General features: G+C 41.6%; 1 protein-coding gene across 3 annotated transcripts; it reads right to left on the bottom strand.

Annotated features, from left to right (window-relative positions):
* Positions 1-457: 457 nt before the first annotated feature.
* Positions 458-11,321, bottom strand: LOC122304881 (probable receptor-like protein kinase At5g24010). Of its 3 annotated transcripts, XR_006241004.1 has the most exons (3): positions 2,070-4,606; positions 1,393-1,574; positions 458-675 (listed from the first exon to the last, which is right to left on the bottom strand). XR_006241004.1 is itself a non-coding variant. In XM_043117147.1 (2 exons), exon 1 carries the CDS (start codon positions 4,541-4,543, stop codon positions 2,084-2,086), a length of 2,460 nt encoding a protein of 819 aa, XP_042973081.1. In that variant the 5' UTR covers positions 4,544-4,606; the 3' UTR covers positions 1,230-1,574; positions 2,070-2,083. The 3 variants fall into 3 exon arrangements, 2 of the variants coding, with proteins under 2 accessions (XP_042973081.1, XP_042973086.1); XM_043117147.1 differs by lacking the exon at positions 458-675 and having other exon boundaries at positions 1,230-1,574; XM_043117152.1 differs by lacking the exons at positions 458-675; positions 1,393-1,574 and adding an exon at positions 11,315-11,321 and having other exon boundaries at positions 1,880-4,008.
* Between the last annotated feature and the right edge of the window lie 616 nt (positions 11,322-11,937).

The following is an 11,937-nucleotide window of genomic DNA, read 5'->3' as shown; positions in this document are numbered from 1 at the left end:
TAAGTTTGGAAAAATTGTAATAATTAGATAAAAAAGTTGAAAAATTACAATTGAGAAATGTCTATATTTAAATTATGTTTAGAAATAAAATGAGATGAGATGATCCCATCTTCCAAATAACCCCTAACAGAAAACCAACAATACGCTTAGAGGTAGTGCTGTACAACTAACGATGAAACCGGCTGGCATCGACACAAATAGACTGCCAAAGCATGGAACCAATTTGCCAACAGTAGAAATTCCTTAAAATCGACATCAGCCGGTTCAGTCTTGGTTTAAACCTAGTTCAAACTGCCGAACCGGCTGATTAAATAAATATATATATATATATATATATATCGTATTTAAAATGACACTGTTCCACTTAAATTTAAAGTGAAACGATGCCCGTCGTTTTATATGTAATATATTTTATAAAATATATAAGTGAAACGATGTCATTTGATTTTAAACCAAATGGCGTCATTTCGATTTGAGCTCATCTTCTTCCTCTCCCCTCTTCTTCTCCGTTTTGTCTCATTCTCTCTCTCTCTCCTCTCCCAGACTGCAACACTTTTTCTCTCTACACTCTCAGATGAACCTCGCTGCTAGGGGGACGGAGAACCGCCGTAGTTGGTACGACCAGTATTTTTCTTTCCCATCAGTCGGTCTTGTCAGTTCTTCCATGCAAATCCCCTACATCAGTCGGCATCGATTTTAGTCAAAAACCAAGCCAATATGGTCAGTTTTCACCCTTAGCTTAGTTAGAGGGATATCAGGTGTGAAGCTCACTCAAGTGGAGGCTTGAGGGTCTCGTGGGGCTAGTTCTCTACTTTTCTCATTTTTTTGGATCAAATTTTCAAATGGAGTTTATCCCATTTTATTAGAACTCAATTAGACTAACTTTCGAGTCTTCGACATTGAGAAGGCCAACAAAAAATTCATCACAATAGTTGTTGGAAATATTTTCAAATTAATTATAATTATATATATTATTAATAATATTTAAAATTTATTTTAAAAATTATGAATTATTTTGAAAAGAGATGAATTATGGAAAATTTATGAGCTATATGGCTTATAGTTATAATAAAATGGGTCTATATTACAAGTCAAAGTAGATGTTTGGCTTAGTGGTGTAGAACAATTAGGCCTAGTTTGGATATTAAAATAATTTCAACTTATTTCATCTCATCTCATCATTATAATTTTCTCAAACTTTCAAACAAAATACAATAAACAATTTAACCTTTTCAAATTTCAAATAAAAAATAATATTTAAAAATAATATTCTAATAATATTTTATTCAACTTTCAACTCACTATCTAAATCAAGTCTTAGATTTGAACAAGTGGGAAGGAATTCAAACCACACCCTTGTATCCTTCATTAAGAGGATGACTCCATACGGACCTGAGGCTTGCAGGCGGCCAACCAGCCCAAGACGCAGGGCACAACCAGCGCCTTGCAGCAGGTCCACGAGGCATGCAACCCACCAGCTCAAGCACTCTTGATGAAAAATTTTCTTGAAGGACGTGTTGGCTAGATTCGAACCAATCCAATCTAGTAGGTGAACATGCACACAATCGTTGGACCTGGTACAATTCGTGTTACTTGGCAGTAGGTATAATATATATACATGTTGGTAATCGATTTCAACAAAACCAAACGGAATAACTTTTAATTCACATCTTTTGGTCATTTATAAATCAACACATTAGCTTACGAATTGAAAAATCTTACAAGGCAATTTTAAAATTCTCTCTCTTCCACTAATTTTCTTTTCTTCAAAACTTGTTGTTAAGATCTATTTATTCTGCAGATAATAGATTTCTAATCTTTTAGTTGAATAGTAGAATCTCAAGGCATTTAGGTCTAATTTTGTATGGGCGTAATGCAGTTAAACAAACAAACTTATTCTACATTTCATTATATCTTGGAGGTAAATTCACTTGTAATCTGTATGCATACCGTGACTAGTGGTAGCAAATATTGTTTTAAAGAAAGCGGCTTTAACATGCCTTGAAACAACCATTAATAAAAGTTATTGCTATGAATTCAGGTGTTAATGCAAACCTGACAGTACTTACCCAAACCAATGGACTTAAGCTTCACTAATCTCTAAATTAGAACTATCATCCCCTCTATTGGGTGCATCATCATCTTCATGAACAGGAAAGTTCAAAACAACCGGAAACTGCAAATCCAATGAAGTTATGGTAGTCGTCGTGCTGTCTTCAAATGGCTCTTTGGGCATCCCAGTTTCTTGAAGTTGCAGTGCATAATTTAGGTAATATAACACATCCTGCATAGTCGGCCTCTCAATACTAAATGCCTTCAAACACATTTCTACAGTATCACCAAATACTCGCAATGAACTTGACTTAATGTTACCAACAAGCATCGGATCAATAATCTTCTCGAGTTGGCCTTTCTTTTGCCACAGTATCCCCCATTCTGCTAAGTTCACCTCATCCAGCCGAGATGACGATATGATAGCCGGTCTAGCACAAAGAACTTCAAGAAGCACAACTCCAAAGGAGTATACATCAGATTTCTCTGTCAAGTGTAGGGTTTTAATGTATTCTGGATCAAGATAACCAAAGCTACCCTTTACACCCATGGTGAAGTTGTCTTGATCGGGAAGGCCAGATTTTGAAATTCCGAAATCGGCAACTTTAGCCACATAATGTTTATCAAGTAGAATGTTTGTTGGCTTCATGTCACGGTGAATGATTCCTCCAGCCGGGCCAGTGTGTAGATAGTGTAGGCCCTTTGCTGCACCAATGCAGATTTTTAATCTTTGCTCCCAAGATAATTCAGACACTGAAGTTGACTTCCCGGAATTGTCATCTAAATGATAGAGGTGGTCTCTTAAAATCCCATTTTCCATGAACTCGTAAACCAATATCATCTCACGGTGTTCATCGCAATATCCAATCAGAGAAACAAGATGGCGATGATGAATCCGAGACAACACCATGATCTCCGTTTGGAATTCCTCTAGACCCTGCCCATGTCGTGGATCACTTCGTTTCACAGCCACTTTCGTGCCATTTTTAAGAGTTCCTTTGTACACTTTCCCGAATCCACCCTCACCAATCAATAACTCGGCATCGAAGTTCCTCGTTGCACCCAGTATTTCAGAAAAAGGTACCCTTAAACTAAGCTTTAGACTAGGATCGACAAGGGAAGCATTAGGACCTCTTTGAGTCAACCTGTTTTTCGAACTAAACCCACCCAAAATCTTATCATGCCCTAGTTTCCTGAATTTCAAACCCAACACCACCAATATTACCAAAATGAAAAACGCCCCAATACATGTAGAACCAATTATAGCAGGGGAAAGTTTCTTTTTCCCTACTACAATTTCCCTAGGAGGAATGAAACCCGACTCATTCACTACCTCAAGAATCTCCAACCCAGTCAAAAGGGCATTATATATCCAAGAGCCCTCCATTTGGCCGATTATGATACTAGCATTCACAAATCCCAACCCATCTGAATCAACCACAAAATCGATGTGAAATGGATCCACGCCGATCCTCTCTGTTATACCGTAAGGATTCATCTCCTTACTAAAATTTCTATTGATAGAGAGATTGAACCACCAGTCATTAAGTGTACTTACACTTATTATGCCGGAGACATGGACTCGAAGAAAGTTGTTAGAATTCTTATTGACAGGAAAACTCCAACTTACCTTTGGTAAACTGGAGTTGTTGCTTATATTCAATCGTCTGATTGTCTGATACACAAAAGCTGGGGTAATATACTTGGGGATCCTTTTGGCCTGGTCATAAGGCGTTTCGAATTTGTATTGATACATGGCATCTTTTGGGTATAGGTATTTATCATCTGAATCCCAATTCCTCCATAACTCATCGAGCTTGGATGCAGAACCTCCAACATCAATCCTATGGATTTTATGAAGAACCTTGGTTCTCAAACCACTGTAGTCACTCTTAGCTCCTTGAGATGTAATGTGAGGGACCTTATCGGGGATGAGGCTCTCGGGGCCAAGAACGACTTCTATGGCATTCACGAAAGCCAAAGATGGCTCGTAAGGTACGAAATTGATTTTAAATTCACCTTTTGGGATGGTGAGCAAGAATTCCTCAATCTTCAAAAAATTAGTAACGTTTTGGAAGCTATAGTTCATCAAAAGTGAAAACCCAGAAGCCGAAACATTAAACCGAGGAATAGAACGATCAGTATACGGTGACATGAAAACAAAGAAATGAAGGCGTATAATGTATATACCATTCTGGTTGATGTCGAACTTATATGAAGCCTGGTGTCGGAAAATTCTTGCCACTCGATAGAGAGGTGAAGTGCTTGCTGATGAGTTGCTATTTTTGATAGCTTCACCCTTTCCAACTAAGAAACCTTGGTCGCCAACGAAGATTCGGGTATCGACATTGGTGTTGGAGTGCGCTCCACAATTGATGAAGTAATTATTAGGAGGAGAGTAAGATGAAGAGAGAAGCAGAAGTGAGGTGATATGGAGAGGTAAGAGAAGACAGAATCGGGAAAGAAGCTTATGAGAGGGAAGAACTTCCATCGATTTTCTGGTAGAGGGATTGCTACTTTTTCAGTGTTTATGGGTATATGAGAATGGAATAAATTTGATGCCAATCAAAGAAAGACTTTGACTTGTACATTAATTATTCCACCAAGCTCGTGGGGTAGAAAAGGTTGAGTAGTCACAATGGAGTGGTCCCAAAGATGAAGTGGTCCAAGTTGGAATTTATTATTATTATTATTATTATTATTTTTGGTAAGTATCAGATTGAGAGAAAACTGATATAATGAATGACGTTGCATTTAGGCATCAATTGTGTGATTCGCTAAATGACTATCGAGGAAAATTGAATTGCAACTAAAATGGGAAGGTCAAAAGGAAAATAGTTGGCTTCAAGATTGGTCCTTCTATTAAAACTCAAAAATAAAGTTATAATCTCTTGTGAAAAGAATAGCCCGAAAATACTCTTGTCGAAATACTAACTGAGTAGCCAAAACTTTTCATTAAGTTGGACAAATTGGTTTGCTAAAAAAATAATAATAAATAAATTCATCTATTGAAACAACGCAGTGTTACGTTATTTTCCTTCATATCAAAGTCCCAAAAAGATTTAAAAAAAAAAAAAAACAACTTAGAACTGCTAAAAAAGGGGGCCGTTTAGCAAAGAATTTATGGAAGGATCTCGTTCGAGAAGCAAGACTAGAAATAAGCGCGTGAGGAGGTTTGAAAATTTTAGAATATACAAGTCAACATCAAGTAGAGAAAGTTCCGTGTGGGTAATGGAAACTAAAGCATTCTCGACAAAGAAAATTCAAAAGGTTTGCTCAACCTCTACACATGCTTACATAAATACAAACAATCAGTTTGTGGTGATGGTATCCTCAAACCCAAGCCTCATCCAAGATATCCTTGTGTAATATTAATTAATTTACAAGAAAAACAGACTTTTGTGATCAATTTATTGTAACCAAAAGACCATTTACAACCAATTTTAATTGAAAATAATCAATTTTAGTTGAAAATAATCATTCGTTGAAATTAAATAGTCATAAATAAGCAATTTTCTTATAAATTAAGCAACGAGTTTAAAAGGTCTAAAACCATCCCCAACCAAAAATAATTGCACCTATAACTTTTAACGTGACAATCTAGACTTCAATGCCCATCAGTTTCTCAATTCTAACAAGCATTCATTCTAGTGGTAACTAAAATCATTTCTTAAAATCTACAAACCTAAGTCCTCAAATCTGATAATAATCAATTGCCCAAAACTCTACCCAAATTTATAACCTTAAATCTTATCAAAATTATTTTGTAGTCTACAAAATAAGCGTACAGAATCTAAAATCTCAAATATCATAAAAATCATTTCTTGAAATCCACAAAATCTCAAACCTCATATTCTAAAACCTTAAATACCATTGAAACCATCTCTTGGAGTCCACATAATTCTAAAACCTTAGATTCAAAATCATTTTTAAAGTATACAAAATCTCAAACCTCAAATTTCATACATCACATTCCCTAACGCCAACAGATTCTAAAACTTTAAATATCCATAGGATTATTTCTTGAAGTCCACAGAACTTCTAGTCTTCAAATCTGAAAATTATTATAGACATTCCAGGAGGTTCCACATGTGATGACCCGCTTTTAAGTGTATTTTCGCTGAAATAATTGTTTTTATTTTAATTAATATATCAGTTATTTTATTTTAATTTAATTGCGTTTTAAAAATTGGGTTTTAATTTAATTTAATTTATTTGAGGTTGTGTTTTATTTCTTTAAGTTGTTTTGTGGTTTTAATCTTTTTGGCGATTTGTTTCGTTTTCCCGGAGTGAGAATTGGACCTCATCTCTTTTAACATCTTTTTCCTTTTTTCTCTTTTTCCTTTTTTCTTTTTCCCTTCTTTTCCTTTTTCCTTCTTTTTCTTTTTTTTTTCTTTTTTTCTTTTCTCTTCCTCTCTCCCGCGTTCGGACCCCCCCCGTGCTCTCTCTCTCTCTCCTCCCTCTCCCCCGCGCCGGCTCTCTCTCTCTTCCAGCCCATCGCCGTCCGGCTACCAACCGGAACCCCACCGGTCCCAAAAGTTCCCCCTCCCTCCGGCGCACCACCCCTCCGAAAGCCACCCCCAACCGGCCGGCCATTTGGCCGGAAAAAGCCCAACAAGGCTGCACGGATTTCACTCCGATCCGCCGCCGTCGCTCCACCTCCGGCCACCATTTCTTCACCACTTCATCACCGACTCCTTGCCGTCCTAACCCACCCATTTCCGGCCACCAACGACCACCGGAGCAGCTCCTACGAGCTTGTTTTCCGATTTGCTATTTTCGGCCATTTCCGGCGATTCCGCCGCCACCCACGGCCGTCCGTCGTTTCCAATAGCTTCACAACCATCCCTAGACCATTCCCTATCAATCTCGTGTCCTAGTTTGTCCCCGTTCAAAAGTGGGTTTTTCAGACCCACGGCCACAGTGAATTTTCACTGTGACATTGCTATTTTTCCGTCGTTTGCAACGCCGCTTGCTTTCTAAAATTGCCGTATAGCGCTGTAAGTATTTTCCAAACCCTATTTTCAGATTTTAATATATATTGCTCATTCAATTATTTACTGTTGTTGGTTGTTGATTCCGGACTGAGTCCGAGGAGTTTCGGGGGTCGGATGGATGGAGGATGGAGTTGTCTGTTTATTTGTTTTATGTTGTTTGATTATTTTATTATGCATTGATATGGCATTTCATGGTGCATGCACGTGTGTTTTTGTTCATGTGTGAAAAGTCTGAGTATTGGCGTGAGTGGTTTTACGGGTGCGTGTGTATCACGAGCCCAAGCCGGGATGGGTTATTATCTCAGTGGAGCTCCTCTGGTCACTCGGGAGCGGAATAAACTGAGTGATGTCCCCTGAGTTGTCGAGAGAGATGACGGGAGCGGGGCTAGGGGATGTTTGGCTACGAACGCGCCGGGCGCGGAACCGGGCATCGCCCTACTCACCGACTCCGTGGCCCTTCGCTGGCGAGGGCTAGAGGATGCTTGGCTACGCACGCGCGGGGCGCGGAACTGGGCATCGCTCATTAGGTGTCACATGCGTGGTGGTACTCTACGGTGTGACACTGGAGCCAGGGTGTGCGGATGACCCCTAGGGGAGGTCATGGTGCATACGGTTAAAATTGGATAATGGTTTATGAGGCCAAATGGGACTTTTGGCGTGGGCCAGATGGACTTCTGGCGAGATATTGGGCCGGATGGACTTCCGGCGAGATATTGGGCCAAATGGACTTTTGGCGGCCAAATGTGACTTTTGGCGTGTTTTTCAGAAAGGATATGCTTTTGGGCCAAATGGGTTTTTGGCATGTGTGGAAAACTTGGGTTTTTATGGGCTTTGTGCATTGGGCATGGTTCATGCATCTTGTTTGAGTTTTATGTATTTTTATCTGGTAGTGTTTGGGTTTTACTTACCTACGGTACCATTCGTGGTTCCGTAGCTTTTGGTGCAGAGTTAGAAGACGAAGAGGAGGAGGCTGAGCCCGAGGATGCGGCTCCGCCGGGTTGCTGATGCTATCTTTTTTATTTGTTCAAAACTGTATTTGTGTTTGTAATATTTTATTTATGTATGTTTTAAACAGCTTGTATTACGTTAAGAAAAATTCTGGTACTTAGCTTGACTTTCGTTATCCGCTGCGTGTTTCTCTGTACACATATGTTGCCTTGCACACACTCGGCACCCGTCGATGGGATGGTGACCCGGGTTGTCACCATCCGGACGTCTCAATTTCCCCGTGTTCGGGCGTGGGGATTTTGGGGGCGTCACAGGTGGTATCAGAGCGGTTTGGCTCTGGGTAAAACCACATGTCCCGTAGGTAGTACCAGAATGTTTTTAAAGTTGTGTTTTGAAAATTATGTTAAGTATAGTTGTTTTATTTGTTTTTTTTTGTGTGAGCTTGTTGTTTGTTTTTATTTATTTAGTTATGTTTTGGCATGCTGGTTTCTTTTGTTTCTTGCTGTGTAGTTCTGTTTTTATTTTTGTTGGTTTTATGATGGTTTTATTTGTTTTCTTAAAGGAGGGTCAAGAGTAGTGTTGTGACGGGATTATGGGGAGACCAGGGAGACCAAGGAAAAATACTCAGGAACCGCAAGAAAATACCTCCAGAGATGACTCCATAGCCGAAGCAATTCGGCAGATGACGGAGTTTATGCAACAGAGTGCGAGGTCCCAACAGGCAGGGCCTTGGCCACCACAAGGACCTTGGCCACCACAAGAGGGTCCTTGGCCACCATCAGGAGGGCCTTGTCCACCATCAGGAGGACCTTATCCACCGTCAGGAGAACCTTGTCCGCAACAAGGAGGGTATTGGCCACAACCAGGAGGTCCTTGGCCATATCAGGGAGGGCCTTGGATGTATCCAGGAGGGTCCAGCAGCATGGTGCAAGCCGGATGCACCTATGAGCGCTTCCTAGCGCATCGGACTCCACACTTCACGGGAAATGAGGATCCAATTCAGGCTGGAAAATGGATCAAGGATCTGGAGAAGACTTTTGAGGTGTGTGGGTGCACTGAGGCACAACAAGTACTTTACGCCAGCTACCTCTTGCAGGGCACTACTTCTGATTGGTGGGATACCAAGAGGGTGCTTTTGGAATCTGAACTGGGATCTTTCGCTGCGGTGACCTGGCAGCGTTTCAAGAAAGAGTTCAATGACCGCTTCTTTCCCGCATCGGTAAAGAAGCAAAAGGCAAGAGAGTTCTCCAATCTGGTCCAAGGGGGCGCGACAGTGGAGCTGTACGCCCGGAGATTCATAGAACTTGAGCGGTTTGCTCCTCATCTTGTCGCCATTGAGGAGATGCGAGCAGATCGTTTTCAGGAGGGATTGCGTCATGATATACGCCGCATGGTGGTCAGCCATCGGATAACCACTTTTCAGGAGTTAGTGGATGTGGCCACCCTTATAGAGAGGGAAAATAATCTGAGTTTGGGCTCCCCTTCAGGGCAAAAGAGGCGGAGTTTTTCTGGTGAAGGAAGCAGCTCGGGTTCGCCTCAGAAGTTTGTTCAGCGGACTGGAACCCGATCTCAAGCATCCTCCAGCGTTCGCATGGGAGGACGTATGCCTGTTTGTGGAGTTTGTAATAGAGCTCATGAGGGCGAGTGTCGGACGAGTAGCGGACCCCAGTGTTTTCGGTGCGGCCAAGTGGGACATATTGCTCGGGATTGCCCCATTAGAGCTCAAGGAAGCCGTGGAGGTAGACACGGTGGAAGAACCAACCCGAGACAAGCAGTGCAAGCCCGGGTTTATGCTGTCACACCCGGAGAGGTGGATGATGAGGCACCAGCGACCCATGATGCTGGAGTAATCACAGGTATGGATAAATTTAATTTTTAAGTTGGATTTAATTTTTGGTGCATTTGGTTTTTTCGTTGTTTTTTTTGGATTTCATGGGTTGTGTGTTTGGTTCAGGAAGAGTCCGTTTGTATGAGTTTTATGCTTGTACTTTGTTTGATTCCGGTGCTTCATGATCGTTTGTGTCTTCCACGTTTGCTCGGGTGTGTAACTTGGTCACGGAACCGTTGCCGAAGGCTATGGTAGTGGCGCTACCCGATGGCGAGATGGTGTGGTGTTCCAAGGTTGCTTTGGGGTGCCCGTTAAATTTTGAGGGAAGATTCTTGGATGCTGATTTGGTGGTGTTCAAGCTGTTGGGTTTTGATATTATCCTCGGAATGGATTGGCTATACCGATATTCTGCGAGTATTAATTGCAGAAGTCGGATAATTAGCTTTCAGCTTCCAGATGGTGATTGTCTGGAATTTGTGGGGAGTAGGTTAAAAGAGAAACCGATAATTATATCGGCGATTCAGGCAAGGCGAGAGATTGCATGGGGAGCGGATGCATTCTTGGTGCAGATGGTGTCCACGCCGTCTGAGAAGAAGTCTTTGGCAGACATTCCAGTTGTGGAAGAGTTCCCCAATGTATTTGTGGATGACTTGCCCGGACTACCCCCTGTTCGGGAGATGGAGTTTGTCATAGATTTGGAACCTGGAGCGGCTCCTGTGCATAAAGCTCCTTATCGCATGGCACTGGCTGAATTGAAAGAGTTAAAGACTCAGTTGCAAGAACTGGTAGAGAAGGGATTTATTCAACCTAGTACGTCGCCGTGGGGTGCACCAGTTTTATTTGTTAAGAAGAAAGATGGAACCCTTCGTATGTGCATTGACTATTGGGAATTGAACAAGGTGACCATCAAGAATAAATACCCTCTTCCGCGGATTGATGATTTGTTTGACCAACTTCAAGGAGCAGCCGTGTTCTCTAAGATTGATCTGAGGTCGGGATACTACCAGCTGAGAATCAGAGACCAGGATGTGCCTAAAACTGCTTTCAGGTCGAGGTATGGGTATTATGAATTTAAGGTGATGCCGTTTGGGTTAGCTAATGCCCCTGCAGCGTTCATGGATTTGATGAATAGGGTGTTTCAACCTTACCTGGATTCCTTTGTGGTAGTATTTATCGATGATATACTGATTTATTCCCGAGGTGTTGAAGAGCATGTGTATCATCTTAGCCTGGTACTAGAGAGATTGAGAGAACACCAGCTATACGCCAAGCTCAGCAAGTGTGAGTTCTGGTTGGAAGAAGTTAAATTTCTTGGGCATGTAATTTCCCGGGGCGGAGTGGCAGTTGATCCTAGTAAGGTAGAAGCCATTTTGTCATGGCCACGCCCAACTACAGTACGCGAGATCAGGAGTTTCTTGGGGCTCGCCGGTTACTACCGAAGATTTGTAGAGGGTTTTGCTCGCCTATCCGGACCTCTCACAGCTTTGACTCGGAAGAGTACAGAGTTTGTTTGGTCAGAGAAATGTGAGAGAAGCTTCCAGGAATTGAAGAACAGGTTGACGACGGCACCAGTGTTAGCACTCCCAGAACCGCATAAGCCATTCGTAGTCTTCAGTGATGCGTCTAAGTTCGGTTTGGGTTGTGTCCTTATGCAGGAAGGACGGGTTGTAGCCTATGCATCTCGTCAGCTTAAGGACCATGAGAAGAATTATCTGACGCATGATCTAGAATTGGCTGCGATTGTTTTTGCACTCAAGATCTGGCGGCATTTCTTGTATGGGGAAGCTTGCGAGGTATTTACCGACCATAAGAGTTTGAAGCCTTTGTTTTCCCAGAAAAATCTGAATATGAGGCAGAGGCGTTGGCTGGAGCTAATCAGTGACTATCAGTGTGAGATCAAGTACCACCCGGGGAAGGCTAATATAGTTGCTGATGCTTTGAGCCGGAAGTCTCATTTGGGGGATGAAGCCGAACCGTCAGAAATGGATTCGTTACTTTATGGGATGAGAAGGCTCCTTATAGAGAGTTCGCAGCAAGTAGAGATTTTGTCTTCAGTTCTTGACATTCGGGTAATAGATTTTGAAGAATTGAAAGCTCTCCAAAGAAAGGATC

The sequence above is a fragment of the Carya illinoinensis genome, chromosome 1, assembly GCF_018687715.1.
Source record: "Carya illinoinensis cultivar Pawnee chromosome 1, C.illinoinensisPawnee_v1, whole genome shotgun sequence".
Taxonomy (NCBI): domain Eukaryota; kingdom Viridiplantae; phylum Streptophyta; class Magnoliopsida; order Fagales; family Juglandaceae; genus Carya; species Carya illinoinensis.
Note: the sequence above shows the minus strand (reverse complement) of the source record. Positions and strands in the feature narration are given on the sequence as shown.